The 17672-nt window shown below is 43.8% G+C and overlaps 1 protein-coding gene and 1 pseudogene across 4 annotated transcripts in view; one reads left to right on the top strand and one right to left on the bottom strand.

The window, feature by feature from the left end:
- Window positions 1-17672, bottom strand: part of FAM222B (family with sequence similarity 222 member B) — an 81318-nt gene that overhangs the window by 4546 nt on the left and 59100 nt on the right. For all 4 annotated transcript variants that reach the window (XM_042914648.1, XM_042914650.1, XM_042914647.1 and 1 more), the window contains one exon: window positions 8850-8971. In XM_042914648.1, coding sequence (XP_042770582.1) covers window positions 8850-8931 — 82 coding nt within the window. In that variant the 5' untranslated portion in view covers window positions 8932-8971. The remainder of the gene's footprint in view (window positions 1-8849; window positions 8972-17672) is intronic.
- LOC122205960 lies at window positions 14862-15756 on the top strand (annotated as a pseudogene).

Raw genomic sequence — 17672 nt, 5'->3', positions numbered from 1 at the left:
CTCGAAGTAGCAAGGACTCACACGTTTAAGTTCTACTTTATTAACTGTACAGGTTAGACGCTCAGTCCACAAATGTTCGTTAGATGACCAATTTGAAGAAGGTCTTAAAAGGATGAATGTGACCGTGACAGTTGAGGGCAAGAAGGGGAGGGAGGCAGAGAGGCCCAGAAATCTCCTATCCACTAGGTATTACTAGCTGGTGAGCAGAATCAAAGCCCTGACAGCGGAGTGTGAGTTCCGCTGCTTCTTACAAGCCACTGACCCTCAATGGGCTTCAGTCTCCATTAAGTAGGGCCTTTTTCTGACCCTTGTTACATTCTCCTGGACAAGAAAATACCAGAAGTCTGGGATCACTGAGACATAGTCCCTTGAGACACCAGAATTCCATTAGAAGCTGCCTAGGTCAGCCGCTGCACTCGGGTGTCTGACTGGTCAAAATCAACTGAACAACTCTGGGCTCAGCTGAGTAATGGCAGTCAACAGCTGCTGGGTTTTACTTCAGACAGGTAATACAGGTCTGCCTCTGGGCTTTCCTCCACAGTGGTAGGTTTTTCTCCTTGAAGACCAGGTGTGTGAGAGAGAGAGGTATACTGGCTTACTGAACAATAGAGTTCCTTTGTTCCAAGTCAGTACCAACTCTCAGGGTGTTTTCTTTCTCCTAGCAGAGGCAGAAGGTAGCTTGGCCTGATTCAGGAGTATGGAATGGGACACTTACACCGGATTGGTTCTCTTTTAGTTCTCTTTTCCCTGTTTCTGCTGATGTTGACCATGGTGATGACAGTAGTCAGATAAAGGAATCAGAATCAAAAGGAAATAAGGGTGGGAAGGGTGGATACAGGCTACAGTATCTTTGTTTTGAGAGAGAGCATGAGAGCGCACGCAAATCCCATGAGGGGCAGAGAGAAAGGGAGAGGGAGAGACAGAGAAGCGGGGCTCAAACTCACAAACTGAGATCATGTCCTGAACCAAAGTCAGATGCTTAATTGACTGAACCACACAGGTGCCCTACAGTATCTTCGTTAAGGAAGAATCTCAAGGATGAGATAAGTATATTGGACACAAAAAAATTGGCTACATTCTTGGAATCCAGCACCACCTACCTCATGTACCAGACTTGAGCTTAGCACTTAAGAAAACTTTTTTTTTTTTTTTTTTTTTTTTTTTCTAAACACTTTCTTATCTCAGTCCCACAAGGGCACCCTGGAAGCTTGCTTTCTTCTGTAACATCTTCCCTTAATTAAGGGTACAGCTAACACAAATACCATGGCTTTGTAAGCAACTTATTTATTATTTTTTAAAGTAAGCTCTTTGCCCAAGTGGGGCTCAAACTCACAACTCCAATATCAAGAATCACATGCTCTACCAACTAAGTCAGCCAGGGTGCCCCTGTAAGCAACTTATTTAAATAGCTGGTACCAAAGGTGTCATCAACGGGGAATAAGGCAGGGTAGAGAATAGGGAATCTGTGGTTAGAACAAAGTTAGAGAGATCTGGATTCAAGTACTGGCTTTATTATCTGACTACTCAGGGTCTGTCTCAGTGACTCTTCATTTATAGATTAAAAAAAAAAAAAAAATTTAAGTTTACATATAAATTAGTTGGCATATAGTGCAACAATGATTTCAGGAGTAGATTCCTTAATGCCCCTTCCCCATTTAGCCCATCCCCCCTCCCACAACTCTCCAGTAACCCTCTGTGCTCCATATTTAAAAGTCTTATGTTTTGTCCCCCTCCCTGTTTTTATATTTTTGTTTCCTTTCCCTTAGGTTCATCTGTTCTGTGTCTTAAAGTCCTCATATGAGTGAAGTCATATGATACTTGTCTCTAATTTTGCTTAGCATAATATCCTCTAGTTCCAACCACATAGTTGCAAATGGCAAGACTTCATTCTTTTTGATTGCCAACTAATACTCCATTTTGTGTGTGTGTGTGTGTGTGTGTGTGTGTGTGTGTGTGTGTGTGTGTACCACATCTTTATCCCTTCATCCACTGATGGACATTTGGGCTCTTTCCATACTTTGGCTATTGTTGATAGTGCTGCTATAAACATGGGGGGGGGGGGCATGTGTCCCTTCGAAACAGCACGCCTGTATCCCGTGGATAAATGCCTAGTAGTGCAATTGCTGGGTCGTAGGGTAGTTCTATTTTTAGTTTTTTGAGGCACCTCCATACTGTTTTCCAGAGTGGCTGCCCCAGAGTTTGCATTCCCACCAGCAATACAAAAGAGATCCTCTTTCTCCGCATCCTCACCAACATCTGTTGTTGCCTGACTTGTTAATGTTAGCCATTCTGACAGGTGTGAGGTGGTATCTCATTGTGGTTTTGATTTGTATTTCCCTGATAAGTGATGTTGAGCATTTTTTCATGTGTCTGTTAGCCATCTGGATGTCTTCCTTGAAGAAGTGTCTGTGCATGTCTTTTGCCCATTTCTTCACTGGATTATTTCTGTTTTGGGTGTTGAGTTTGAGAAGTTGTTTTTTTTTTTTTTTTAAAGTTATTTTTTTTCAATGTTTATTTATTTTTGAGAGAGAGACAGAGGCAGAGCATGAGTGGGTTGAGGGGCAGAGAGCAAGGGAGACACAGAATCTGAAACAGGCTCCAGGCTCTGAGCTGTCAGCACAGAGCCCAATGTGGGGCTTGAATCCATGGACAGCGAGATCATGACCTGAGCCAAAGTCGGGCAGTCAACTGACTGAGCCACCCAGGCGCCCCTGAGTTTGAGAAGTTCTTTATAGATTCTGGATACAAACCCTTTATCTGATACATTGTTTGCAAATATCTTCTCCCATTCCTTTGGTTGCCTTTTAGTTTTGCTGACTGTTTCTTTTGCTGTGCAGAAGATTTTTATTTTGATGAGGTCCCGATAGTTCATTTTTGCTTTTGTTTCCCTTGCCTCCGGAGACGTGTTGAGTAAGAAGTTGCCAAGATCAAAGGTTTTTGCCTGCTTTCTCCTCGAGGATTTTGGTGGCTTCCTGTCTTACATTGAGGTCTTTCATCCATTTTGAGTTTATTTTTGTGTATGGTGTAAGAAGGGTCCAGGTTCATTCTTCTGCATGTCGCTGTCCAGTTTTCCCAGCACTGCTTGCTGAAGAGACTGTCTTTATTCTATTGGGTATTCTTTCCTGCTTTGTCAAAGATTAGTTGACCATACGTTTGTGGGTCAATTTCTGGGTTCTCTATTCTGTTCCATTGATCTGAGTGTCTGTTCTTGTGCCAGTACCATACTGTCTTGATGGTTACAGCTTTGTAGTACAGCTTGAAGTCTGGGACTGTGATGCCTCCCTGCTTTGGTTTTCTTTTTCAAGATTGCTTTGGCTATTTGGGGTCTTTTCTGGTTCCATACAAATTGTAGAATTGTTTTTCTAGCTCTGTGAAGAATGCTGGTGTCATTTTGATAGGGATTGCATTGAATGTGTAGATTGCTTGGGGCGCCTGGGTGGCTCAGTTGGTTAAGTGGCGGACTTCGGCTCAGGTCATGATCTCTCAGACCGTGAGTTCGAGCCCCGCGTCGGGTGGGCTCTGTGCTGACAGCTCAGAGCCTGGAGCCTGTTTCAGATTCTGTGTCTCCCTCTTTCTGACCCTCCCTCATTCATGCTCTGTCTCTGTCTCAAAAATAAATAAATGCTAAAAAAAAAAAAAAAAAATTAAAAAAAAAAAAAAAAGAATGTGTAGATTGCTTTGGGTAGTATTGACATTTTAACAATATTTATTCTTCCTATCCAGGAGCATGGAATATTTTTCTTGTGTGTGTGTGTGTGTGTGTGTGTGTGTCTTCAACTTCTTTCATAAGCTTTCTATAGTTTTCAGTGTATAGATTTTTCACCTATTTGGTTAGATTTATTCCTAGGTATTTTATGGTTTTTATTGCAATTGTAAACGGGATCGATTCCTTGATTTCTCTATTGCTTCATTGTTGGTGTATAGGAATGCAACCAATTTCTGTGCATTGATTTTATATCCTGCAACTTTGCTGAATTCATGGATCAGTTCTAGCAGTTTTTTTGGTGGAATCTTTTGGGTTTTCCATATAGAGTATCATGTCATCTGTGAAGAGTGAAAGTTTGACCTCCTCCTGGCTGATCTGGATGCCTTTTAGTTCTTTGTGTTGCCTGATTGCAGAGGGTAAGACTTCCAATACTATGTTGAATAACAGTGGCAAGAGTGGACATCCCTGTCTTGCTCCTGATGTTAGGGGGAAAGCTCTCAGTTTTTCCCCATTGAGAATATTAGTGTTGGGTCTTTTGTACATGGCTTTTAATGATCTCAAGGTATGATCCTTCTATCCCTACTTTCTTGAGGGTTTTTATCAAGAAAGGATGCTGTATTTTGTCAAATGCTTTCTCTGCATCTATTGAGAGGATCATATGGTTCTTGTCCTTTCTTTTATTGATGTGATGAATCACGTTAATTGTTCTGCGGATATTGAACCAACCCTGTATCCCAGGTATAAATCCCACTTGGTCATGGTAAATAATTTTTTTAATGTATTGTTGGATCCAGTTGGCTAATATCTTGTTGAGGATTTTTGCATCCATGTTCATCAGGGAAACTGGTCTATAGTTCCCCTTTTTAGGGGGGGGTCTCTGTCTGGTTTTGGAATCAAGGTAATGCTGGCTTCACAGAAAGAGTTTGGAAGTTTCCTTCCATTTCCATTTTTTGGAACAGCTTCAAGAGACTAGGTGTTAACTCTTCCTTACATGTTCAGTAGAATTCCCTGGAAAGCCATCTGGCCCTGGACTCTTGTTTTTTTGGGAGATTTTTTGATTACTAATTCGATTTCTTTACTGGTTAAGGGTCTGTTCAAATTTTCTATTTCTTCCTGTTTCAGTTTTGGTAGTGTATATGTTTCTAGGAATCTGTCCATTTCTTCTAGATCACCCATTTTATAGGCATATAATTGCTCATAATATCATTTTTATTTCTGAAGATTAAAAAAAATTTTTTTATTAAGTATTTATTTTTGACAGAGCTAGAGTGTAAGCATGAGCTGGGTAGGGGCAGAGAGAAGGGGACACAGAATCCGAAGCAGGCTCCAGGCTCCAAGCTGTCAGCACAGAGCCTGACGCAGGGCTCGAAATCACGAACGATGAGATCATGACCAAAGTCGGACGCTTAACTGACTGAGCCACCCAGGCACCCCTATTTCTGAAGATTTTTTTTTTAAATGTTCATCTATTTTTGAGAGAGAGAGAGAGAAACAGCAGGGGAAGGGCAGCAGAGAGAGAGGGAGACACAGAATCGGAAGCAGGCTCCAGGCTCTGAGCTGTCCGCACAGAGCCCAATGCAGGGCTCAAACTCACGAACCACGAGATCATGGCTTGAGCCAAAGTCAGATGCTTAACTGACTGAGGCACCCCAGTCACTCTTCATTTATAAACAGGGATGATACCTGCTGGTGTACCTCATAGAACCACTAAGATCAAGAGATTCAATGAATAGGAAGAAGGTCTGAGAACAGGAACCATGACTATTGAAAGTTATTATTCAAAGATAGTAGGTTTGGTTGAGTGTGTGCATAGACAGGAAAAAGTAACCTGACCAAGAAAGCCCGCTGGTCTTGAGTCTGGGAGTTAAATGCAGCAGAAAGCACTGCTGTCTATGCCAGGGATTGGGGGAGAGTGGGCAATCTCCCTGAATCCCAGCTTCCCCACAGGGACCTCCCTGTTTGTTTTATTTTGAAGGTCAGAAGATGCAAGTACCATATGCGGCAGGAAACTATCAATAGGTGGGAGATGCCCAGGCAGTGTGTTTCAAACACTGGCTCTGGAGTCTGACCCGAGTATGACTTCTAGCCGAGTTGAACAGTAATGTGACACTGGCAAGTGCTACTCTATTCCTTCTCCTCAAAAGAAAGATGAGAGTCTCTCATATGGAATCACTGAGGAACGAATGAGAACAAAGATAACAATACTGAAAATACTGCCTGGCATACAATAAGCACTCAACAAATATTAACTAATTTCTGAGATTTCTATGGGTTTATCCAGTTACTGGGTCAATGCACCATTTCCAGGACCTTCCACTAGGGGGCGGACAGGCACAGAAAGTAGTAGTGAAAGTGGGTGATTCTGATGTTTGTCTCAGGCCCTGTTACTCTACAATGAAGGAGGTCAAAGTTGTTGTCTAAAAGATTATTTGAGGACCAAGAACCTTTGGTCATTTCAGCCATTCAACCAGAAATATTACGATATACCTGATAGTGAGCTGGGGAAGGAGAAGCAGAGGCTTGGGGTTAATGGCGGGCGGGGGGGCGGTGTCCAAAAACACATTTTCTGGTGAATTGGGAAAAGATGGGTCAGAGGAAATTTTGCCAAGTAAAGTTCCAAAACAGCTGAGAACTCTCAAAGCAAGTGACAGTGTGGAATATAAAACCTATAAAAGCTCTAGAAGGGTATCTACCTAACCCCAACTGTGGTCCTGTATCAAATGCAAGAACTACCAAAGCCAAGATGTTCCTTAATCCAGACTACCCCATGGCAGGATGAGAAATGCGTTACATTCTCCTACACACACAGAAAAGGAAGGGGAGGTGAGAAAATGCTGGAGTCGGAAGGGACCAATTCTGTGATTCTATACATGTGGTGGGTTTAGCCTGAGGAAGGCAATTAGCCAGGTGACTTACAGAGCTGGCCAAGAAGCCACATGTCCCGTCTCTCCTGCCTTGAGCTCTTACAATATAAAGCACAATAATCTATAAACATCTGTGCCCCATCCCTGCGCCCTCCCCACCCAATACCAAGCTCTGTGTGTCTAACAACTTTGTAAGACCCTCCTGAGGATGAGGGGCAGGGAAAGAAGAGCACAACTACAAAACTGGTTCTCAGGTCTCTATGCTAAGAAGCCTGGGCTTTGAGTGGGTCTTGGTGCCGTCTCCAAAAGGGTAGAGTTGATGCTCCATCTCACCTTAAACGCTCAATGCTAATGGCTCTAAGTCATATGGCAGAATTTGTTTTCTTCTACATTTTGGGAGAGGTGAAAAGAAAGCAAGTCAACTTAAAACAGGTTTTCTTCTCTGCAAAGGCTTGTGTGTAGTTAAGGATAGTAATCAAGTGAGACAAAGGGATTCCAATACGCTATTCCCCAGACAAGCCTGAAACCAGGGAAGGTTACTGCAATTCTTGAATACAAATTTGAGGACAGTGGTTGGCAGAGGATACTTTGAGGCTGCTTTGGGAAGGAGTGTAGATCCGAAGTCAGCACCCAAGATAAAGCTGCCTATTTGCCTTTCTTCACAAATGGCTCACCCTTGATACTCCATCTCTGGGTAAAGCTGTTTGAGTACACGAAGGAACTTAGAAGCAAGGTCAGCGAGCTACTCTGTCATGCTTCTAAGTAAACTCCCTTATCCAGTTGTGTCCCTGGAACCCCAGAAGCAATCAAAATGCAGTTAGCATGCAGATTTCAGTGGCCAGGGGACACAGACAACTTTATCACCCAAATATCATTTATTGAGAGAAAGATGGGGAGGAAAGCTGGTACAGCATAGCATAGCTTGCCTATTGGGTCAGGCAGCTACAGGAGGAAGACTGTTAGTTTTAGCTTGTCATTACAGGAATTGGAATCGTTGGCCAAATCCCAGAATTCATCAGGCTCTGGGTCTTATTCTCCTTCAAAGAAATGAAGTCAAGAGGCCAGACCACTTTTAACTTCTGAAGATGATCTCCCCGAGCAGGGTTCAGCAAACTACTGCCTGTGGGCCAAAATATAAAATATAGCTGCTGTGTTTTTGTAAAAAGTTTCATCAGGACACAGCCACACTCATTTGTTTACGTGTTGTCTATAGCTGCCTTTGCCCTGCAACAGTAGATGCAACAGGGACCCCAAAGCCTAAAATAATTTGCTTATCTGGCCCTTTACGGAAGAAGTTTACCAACCCCTGCCATAAAGGATTTGGGTAAAGTGCTGAAGCACCTTTTCTATTAAAGGGTAAGCCTAAGCCTCAGTGATTTCCCCTTTTGCTCTGAAAGGAAGGTCTATCCCAAATTTAGGGCCATTTTTATACTTGAAGACACTGTACATGGTAATGAGCTAGGAATAGAATCTTTTCCTTGCACATCATTGTAGTGCAGGGACAGAAGCCAGGAAACTGGGAAGATATGAGGCCTAACGCTCCAATTCCAGCCAGTTTAAGACAGGAATCTGGGGCACCTGGCTAGCTCAGTCAGTGGACCATGTGACCCTTGATCTCCTAGATCTTAGGGTCATGAGTTCAAGCCCCACGTTGGGCACAATTTACTTTATTAGATTCCTTTTTTTTTAGTTCTCAAAAGGTCAATCTTTTGGGCAAGTTTATTAGCAGGAGTATACCCAGAGAGACTGAGAAAGCTAGCTCCCTATCCCTTCTGTAGGTGAAAGCTTCTTTACTTGTAAACTGAGGTCACTGGCTCAGCAGACAGCAAAGTCAAAGGGAGCTGTTTCCATAGTAGAGAATGCTCAGAGTCCAAAATAACAGAAAAGGGTCAATAGTTTATTTCTAAGATACAGTAAGTAATCAAGACTGTGAGTTTTCATTCAATTCCTCATGGGGGTTCAAAGTGAAACACCTTTGAAAGGTGATATATATATATATCCCTGTAAAACCCCTTACGGCTTTGGTGCTCAACAGATAGCAGCAACAATTACAATTAAGATGACAGACACTGGGGAAATCTAGTATTTAAGAGGATCTCTCTGATTATAAAAGCGTTCACATTGTGGACAAGTTTTGTAGCTGCTTTCTTGCTGTCTGTGAAGAATATCTTGGAAGTACCAAAGTTCACAGTCAACATACCCCTGATGTTCCCCTGGGATTACTCAAATGTAGGGACAAAATAAGGATTACTTCCTACTCCGGGATCCAGATTACTTACATTTCTGAAGTCCAGTGTTCATCTGCGTGTGAGGAAGAAGCTGAAAGGACAGGTCACCTGGCCCTGGTAGACAGGCTAGCATGGCAGACTGGCATCAACACAACATGAGGCAGTCACTCACACTGCAATGAACACAAAAACAAGGTCATGGAATACAAGGCAACTCACTCAAGGAAGATACCAGGGACATTGGATATGAGTAGCAGAGGCCCAAGTTTAGATAGATAAGCAATTTAATTAGCAGGATGTTGGTTGAAAATATATCTACAGCAACAATTTGCCCCTGTTACTATGGCTAAAATTCTGTTTCAGTCAGCACAGATACATGGGCCACGAGGGGAAATAAAAACCTGGAAATACCTAACCACACAAATAACTGGAGAATAAGGTGTACTGGTAAAGTCTTTTACGGTTCATAAGCTTTACATGCACTCTTGGCATCTGCATTTCCTGTAGATGGCCTCTCCCTGCTGCTTTTGGATAGGCCCATGGGGTTGCTAGCTAGATACAGGACATTCTAGCTCTCCTCTGTGTCCCAGCTCCTAAGGCAGGAGCAGAAAGGCTAGGGCAGATTCTAACGGAGGTGAAAGGAAAAATGACTTCTCCCTGAAAATAGAACAGGGTTCCTGAAGAGAGCTGGCCCTAATAGGGCCTGGCTCAGTCTATTTACAGGCCTGGTTGGGGCAGGGGCAGTCAGACATTTCCAGAGGCAGTACAGTATACAAGTTGCAGAGACACCCAAAGTCCAACTGGCTATGGCAGAAATCTGAGCTTACTTTTATTAGGAAGAAGGGGCAAAGCATCCTAGGAGACACTTAACTACTGTTAAAGCAAATTCTGTTTGTAAGTTTCTGAGGATTTACCTTTCCTATTGTCTACCACACAATTAGTCTCCCTGGACCCCAGAAAAGAAAAAAAATTTACATTGTTCCCAGAGTAAATCAGTGAGGTAGCAGGCTGCCGGCAACCCTCTCTAGGCAGGTAATCCTGACGTTATGTCAAGACGGCATGGTTTCATCTGTGGTGTCTACCAACAAGACCTGCCCAAGAGAGTAGACCTGATGTGGCCTTCTGTAGGGAAGAGCAATGCAAGCTCCCTGTGTACCAAGGACCAAGCTTTTTCAAATAAATATCTTATGCTAGAATACATGAAATTCCTTTCCCAAGCTGCAAAACCCAGAAATCAAGGTGGCTATGTTAAAGCTTTAATCCCAACAAAAGCGGAGTGGGGGGAAAGCTCAAGTGTAAAACAAAGACCGCAAACCCTCTTTCTTTCTCTCTGAAGGGCCCTCTCAGCTATGTGAAACTACCTGTCACGAGGAGTATCTGAGAGCTCCAGCTTGCAAGGCCAGGTAGCTAAAAAGACACTTTGTAAAAGGGGCTGCTCAAACTGTGTCTAAGATAGCAACTGCGGAAAGAACTGAAGATCGAACGCTTCAATGAGAATAGAGCTGTCCAAGAGTTCTGGCACAGATTCAGCCTTTTCAGGTCTCTGGTGGGTGGGATAACAGAATGTACACAGGGTGCCAACTGCAGCGCCTCAAGGAATAAAAAGGCTTCTGTTGGGGTCGAATGACTGAGGTACAGTTTACAATCCCTTCTCTTGTGAATGCTGTTCTCTGTTTAATAACCTCTCCCCTATGGCCCTAATGTAGGAGAAGGCAAAATCCAAGGAAAGGAAGGGAATTAACAAATACTGGAGCCTAATATTATGAAATGGGCTGTATGAGGGGCTTTAGTGATGTTTTCTCAATTAGGTCTCCCAGGCTTTCCTGGAAACAGGTGGTAATTCCACTTGTCACCTGTCATCTCATCATCTCTCACTTGGATTACTACAATAGCCTTCTAAATGGTTTCTCTGTTCCACCCTTGCCCCTATCACCCAATCTACTCTCCACACAGCAGCCAGAGTAATTTATTTTTTTAATTAGAAACCTTATCAACTCAAAAATCTCCAGTGATTTCCCATAGAATAAAATTCAAAATCCTACCAGGTCCATAAGGCCTTCCATGATCTGTTACTACTCCTTCTCTGACCTCATCTTCTAACATCCCCTGCCCCTCTTTCTTTCTGATTCCACTTTCAGCCACAGTGGTCTCCTTGCAGCTCCTCCAATGAGCCAAGCACACTTCCACCTCCATGCCTTGTACTCCATCTGGACAGCAGCAGTACTGTGATGACAGAGCTACAGAGGACACATTCACTAAGCTGTCCTGCAGACACACTCTTACCCTGTACTTTCTGGAAAGAACCAATCTAGCATGATCACCGCAATCTCTGACATACCTACTAAATCTTGATGCCTACAACCAGGAAGAGATGAATGGGGGGGGAGGGGGGCTGTGGATCCTAAGAGTTGACCATAACATATTGCACCTCAAACCACAACTCTGGATTTCCAATAGGAAGAACAGGAGATAATTAAACCAGCTAAATTGCTAAACTGCAGCAAAGACACATTAATGGATTTACTGATAGTGAACAAAGGAGCAAAAATAATAGGTGAATTCTGTAAAGACTCGAGAGTCAGGGCACCTGGCTGGTTCAGTCAGTGGAGCATGTGGCTCTTGATCTCAGGGTTGTGAGTTCAGGCTCCACGTTGGGTATAGAGATTACTTTTAAAAAAAGAAAAAAAGACCCTAGGAAATCAATTTTTCGTTTGGGCAGGAGGGGGTGAAGGAAGAAGAAGATACCAGAGCTTGGGGCCCTCCATGATGATGTCCCCAACGAGAACCACCCAGCAACTCGAGAAAACTCATTATCGAGGCTGCTAAGAGTACAGCCCTAATTTGCGACCCTTTAAGAGTTCAAGGTTCTATCTGCCATCCCTTCCAAAAGACTGCTCTCTGTACTAAGGAGGTCTTCAAGCCCCTTGACCAGTTTTCACTTGAGAATCAGATTCTGGGGCGCCTGGGTGGCTCAGTCGGTTAAGCGTCCGACTTCGGCTCAGGTCACGATCTCACAGTCTGTGAGTTCGAGCCCCGCGCCGGGCTCTGGGCTGATGGCTCAGAGCCTGGAGCCTGCTTCCGATTCTGTGTCTCCCTCTCTTTCTGCCCCTCCCCCATTCATGCTCTGTCTCTGTCTCGAAAATAAATAAAAACGTTAAAAAAAAAAAAAAGAATCAGATTCTGCTACGTCAGGGAAGGCAGGGAATGTGGCAAAATCATGAAAGTTGTGATGAAACAGGACGGAAACAATTCCCTTCCACAACCCATTCTAGAAAGAAGGGATGTGCAGTATAAAGTACTTCTCTGGAAGCTGGCAGCTGGGCACAGGCCTTTTCTTTTAAAACTTCACACCACCCACATATTCTGATTACCACCTGGCTTTTTCTAAAAAGCAAATCCCAATATAAGTTTACCGTTGACACTTCCAGAAGCCCAAGGAGAGCCAGAAATCAACGCTAGCACTACCTCCTGAAGAGGCCTCAAAATTCAAGTTCTGACTTCTAAACAGAATCAAGTAGTAATCTAGAGCTCAGGCCAAATGAGCTGCACACATTACAGAGAAAGTAAAAAAGATCTCCTTGGCAAAGCCTCTCTGTGCGCTCTCAGCCAGCGTTCCCACCGCCAGCTGGCCTGCTCCCTAAGCAGGGCGACTATGGTATCACAGTAAGCCCAGAAAGGTGTTCAAACTCTCCTGGGGCATTCGCACCAGTGCTAGCATTTCCAGACTATCTCTAATTGAGGAACAAAACCCTTGTGCCCACTGGGAAAACTCAAAAGTACTTTCATCTGCCCTCCCACCCACCCCCACCTCCACCCCAGTCAGAAGACTGCCAGCAGTTACATTAGAGTTGTGATGCCACACTCTGCTTTCCTGGGTGGCATCTGATAAAGGACTACCTCTACCTTAGGGCAGGTCTGCGCAGGTAAGAAAACCTCAGCTGGGTTTGTGCTACTTGTCCCTGTTTATGCTCAAGACCACTGAAAGGTAGGGATAGGAGGAGAGAAGATAAAGTGCTGGAAAAAGGATTTATTTTTACTCAGAGGGCTCTGGGGTGAGGTGAAGTGGTCTACAGCCATCACTTCCAGCCCAGTTTCAACACCCACAATCCACTGCCTCCCACTACACTTCTTTGCCAATTCTCTCTCCTGCTTTCCCTTCCCTGCAACCCCCCCCCCTGCCAACCTTCAAAAAGAACCCTCCCCCCTCAAAAAAAAAAAGTTGACTAGCCCAGTAGAAACTGATTCACGCTGTAGTTCAAAAATTTGAATCTGCCACTGTGGTCTTGAGAGAGAGCAGGTGTGAAGCAGGAGCGGGGGTTGGGGGGGGGGGGTTGTGGAGGAGAGAATCCTAAGCAGGCTCCACACTGTCAGCAAAGAGCCTGATGTGGGGCTCAATCTCACACACGTTGAATTATGACCTGAGCCAAAATCAAGAGTCAGACACTTAACCAACACAGCCCCCCAGGTACCCCCCATGTATATGCATCTTTAGAGAATATGATACTGAGAAACTGCATTAATAGTCCTTAGTATCTCTAATTAAAGCCTTCTCATCCAAGAGCTAAAGGCTTATCTAAAAAGACTACTTATTGGGGCACCTGGGTGGCTCAGGCAGTTAAGCATCAGACTCGAGCCCATAGTTGTCCTGAGATAGAGCTGGGCATGGAGCCTGCTTAAGATTCTCTCTCTCCTTCTCTCTGTGACCCTCCCCCACTCACCTGCATGTGTGTGTGCTCCCCCTCAAATCAATCAAAAAAATAAAAAGACTACTTTTTGATAATGGGGAAAAACATTTTATCCTACTGCTCCCTGTTCCTTTACTCCTGGGGTCCAAGAAATTAGGCTAAAACCTAACGGAAACGCCAAACTACTGCTCTGGGGGATCAACAGGGCAAAAGACAGCAAAAATTACATGTTTATCAAATCAGACTGCAAAACCAGTCATCTTTATGGTCTGTTACAATAAAACAATCTATTCAACAGGTAACTTTGTCCAGATTTAACTGTGAACTTCTGCTGAATTCTACTTTTCACTAATTACCCAACCTGAATAAAGTTCAGCCACTGCTCAAAGGCATCTTTCTTCTCTATTTTTAACCCATCAGCGAGTTAAAATTCACTTGGAATCGTGACCTCACAACTCTAGGAGGGGTGTGGGGGGATGGTGAATGTTCAGTCTGGGTTGTTTTTTTGTTTTTAACACTTACACTTTTATTTTTTATTTTTATTTTAAGTTTATTTTGAGAGAGAGAGCACACGTGCGCATGAGTCAGGGTAGAGAGAGAAGGAGAATCCCAAGCAGGCTTTGCACTGTCAGCACAAGCCCGATGTGGGGCTCGAACTCACAAACTACAAGATCATGACCTGAGCAGAAATCAACTGAGCCACCTAGGTGTCCGTGGACTTTTAAAAAATTATTTGTTTTTTTAAAAGTAATCTCTACAACCAGTGCAGGGCTCTCAGGATCCCAAGATCAAGAGTCACATGCCCCAGGGACTGAGTCGGCCAGGAGCCCCAGGGCTTATTTTTTCAAGTCACCCCCACTTAGGAAACACGACTCCTACTAACTACCCTTCAGAACCTGCCACACAAAGTCATCTTCCTGTCCTGGGTCCCACTCCATCCTAGTCCAAAAGGTACTTTCTCTACCAGTGCTTTCTTCAGCAAGGATGCTCTTTCCTGGATCCTCTTATTATTTAACTCATCCATGACCCAGTGCTTTCTCTTGAATGTGTTATTCAGGTACTGGGAAAGTATTCTCCCTGGGCATTCTAACCTTACAACTTAGGTGTGTGTGAGCTTCCTAACACCAGAACCTGTCTTTTATTTATCCTTCTAAGTTAGAGAGTCAGGAACCAGATTATCACATAACAGATCTTGAATAAATATCACTGGCTCACATTCCTGAAGATAGCATATACTTTAATCTCACGCTCTGGAAATTATCTGAATTTGCATCCTTGAATCATATAGATAATACGAGTGCTGACAAGTGCCTGTGCCTGTGCGTGTACAGGTACCTTCACTCTGTGAGAGAACAGAGGGGATTAAAAATGCCTGGGCAGCTCTTTCCACCTCCAGCAGCCATGGTGAGAGGAGCTGATGCTGCATCCGCCTACCTGCAACAGATGGTCCTGCAGAAGTGCTCCAGCTTCCTGATCAAAAGGAACAAGCAGACATACAGCACTGAACTCAATATCCCGAAGGCTCACAACTCCTGCTACAACTGGTGAGTTCACCACAAGACTTTGGGCATGGAGCCGGTGGCTGACGGTAGAGGTTAGTGGTGGTCGTGCGGCCGAGATCCCACCAGTGAAAACCCCGCACCTCCTAGGACTGGACCACCATTAACAAGAATGTCCGGGGCAGCCTCTGCAGCATCAGGCACATGATCCTTAAGAACAAGCACTGCCCAGATCTGTGCACGGCTGCCATCCGCAGAGCCAGTGCCATCCTCTGCAGCCAGAAGCCCGAGATGGTGAAGAGGAAGCTGGCTGCCCACCAAGAGCTCCTGAGCACCTGTGTCCCACCTCCAAAGCCATAAAGATATCAACCACCAAAAAAAAAAAAAGGGGGGGCCTGGGCACTTGAAACAAAAAGCCCAGCTACTACTTTTATCTATATACTCTATTGAAAAAGTATCACTTGATTTCTGTGCTTTAATCTCCATTAAGTAGAAATCAGTGTTCCTAAAAATGTGAAAATGCAGGCTGTGTTTATTGTAGGCAGTGAAATCAGAACTTGTAACTTTTCATTATGGTATGTAATAGTTTGAGTTTCCAAAGGCCTATCAAGGATGAATCACTTAAGATGAACCATCTTAGACTGACTCTGCATTTAACCACATTCATAACTGCAAGCAGAGCTGTCAGAGCGGGTAGAATTTTACTCACAAGTACCTGAGACTGTGCCTAGCAAGACAATGAAAACAAGAAACCACTTCCTTGAGATAAGACACAAATATTGGATTTTTACCTTTTACAATTTTCTGTAGAAACTGGTTCTGAATCAGAAAGTTTCAAATTATTATTCAGATGAGATGTAATTCAGCAAATATGTTACAATTTGTGGCAATTTTTAATCTTCAAAGCCCAAGTCTCATACAAGTCCATGAAAAGCTGCCCAGTGACAGAGAAACAATGATCTCACATCTAGATGGAAAAACTGAGGCAAAAGACCCAAACTGTTTTTTTTAAAAGGGAAATCTGTTGGAGCGCCTGGGTGGCTCAGTGGGTTGAACGTCACTTTGTAAATTTTTTTTTTAATGTTTATTTACTTTTGACAGAGAGAAACACAGAATATGAGCAGCAGAAGGGCAGAGAGGGAGGGAGACACAGAATTCGAACCAGGCTCCAGGCTCTGAGCTGTCAGCACAGAGCCCAATGCAGGGCTTGAACTGACAAACTATGAGATCATGACGTGAGCAGAAGTCAGATGCTCAACCGACTGAGCCACCCAGGCACCCCAAATGTCTGACTCTTGATACCGGCTCAGATCATGATCTTGCAGTCCTGGGATCAAGTCTCACGTTGGGTTCTGCGTTGAGCATGGAGCCTGCTTAAGATTCTCTCTCTCCCTCTGCCCCTCCTCTGCACACACTCTCAAAATAAACTTAAAAAAGAAAAAAAATGTTTAAAGGGAATCTGTTGAAAAGGTATCAAAGTTGGGTGCAATTTTAAGTCTTAGGGTGTCTAGAAAGACCTTTAATAGGCCCTGATTGAGCCCAAAACAAGTCAGACCGCAGACAGGTATGATAAAAATAAAAAAGGCGGTTCCCCAGTTAGCTTCTGTAAACTTAGAGAGCCAACAGCCACAACACAGAAAAAGAATTTTAAGAATTTAGCAGGCTGTTAAAAACTTTTGGCAATCATGTGTTTACAGAACAGCTAAACAAGTTGCTTATTCATGCCCTTTCTCGTCTCGCTAGATTTCTCTAGTGACCCAGAATCACCTCACCAGAGAGCAGGCCCTCTAGCCCAGTCTACAGTCCAACTTTCAAGTCTGAAGGGGGACAGGAATTGAAGAGGCTTAAGGGAAGACACTTGGCTGGCTCCATTCTGGGTATGTAACTACAAGGTGTTATTCTGAAACAAGTCTAGGTGAGAGCGTTTGAATCCACGTTTGCCTATGTTTCCTAACCCTGGTACAGAGGTGTCTTTCTTTTCTGGGTCTAAGTGCCTCATCAAAGCTCACTACTGGGTTTAGAAATTTCAAGACACATTTATATCAATATTTTCGCTATGTGGGGCACCTGGTGGCTCAGTCAGTTAAGCATCTGACTCCTGATTTTGGCTCAGGTCATGAACTCATGGTTTCTGAGTTCAAGCCCCGAATCGAGCTCTCTGCTCCCATTGTGGAACCTGCTTGGGATTCTCTCTCTCCTCGTTCTCTGCCCCTCCCCCTACTGTCTCTAAAAATAAATAAATAAACATTAAAAAAATTTTTGCTATGTAATAACATTGATTTACAATACTTAAGAGGGTAGTTTATCAAAACTGCAAAGAATAGCTTAAATGAAATTTTGAACAGGTGTTGAAGAGTTATGAATAGAAGCAGTGAAAAAGACATGATCCACAGCAACATATGAATCCATGTAAGGGGAGTGAAGACATGGCTCCCACCAAAATTGTGTGGAGAAACATAAGCAACTACAAATATAAAGACAGTGCGCCTAGGTGGCTCAGTCGCTTGAGCGTCAGACTTCGGCTCGGGTCATGATCTCACAGTTCGTGAGTTTGAGCCCTGTCTCCAGCTGTGCACTGATAGCTCAGAGCCTGAAGCCTGCTTTGGATCCTTGGTCTTCTCCTCTCTCTCTGCCCCTCCCTCGCTGGTGCTTGGTCTCTCTCTCTCTCAAAAACAAACATTAAAAAAAAT

The sequence above is a fragment of the Panthera leo genome, chromosome E1 (genome assembly GCF_018350215.1).
Source record: "Panthera leo isolate Ple1 chromosome E1, P.leo_Ple1_pat1.1, whole genome shotgun sequence".
NCBI classification, from domain to species: domain Eukaryota; kingdom Metazoa; phylum Chordata; class Mammalia; order Carnivora; family Felidae; genus Panthera; species Panthera leo.
Note: the sequence above shows the minus strand (reverse complement) of the source record. Positions and strands in the feature narration are given on the sequence as shown.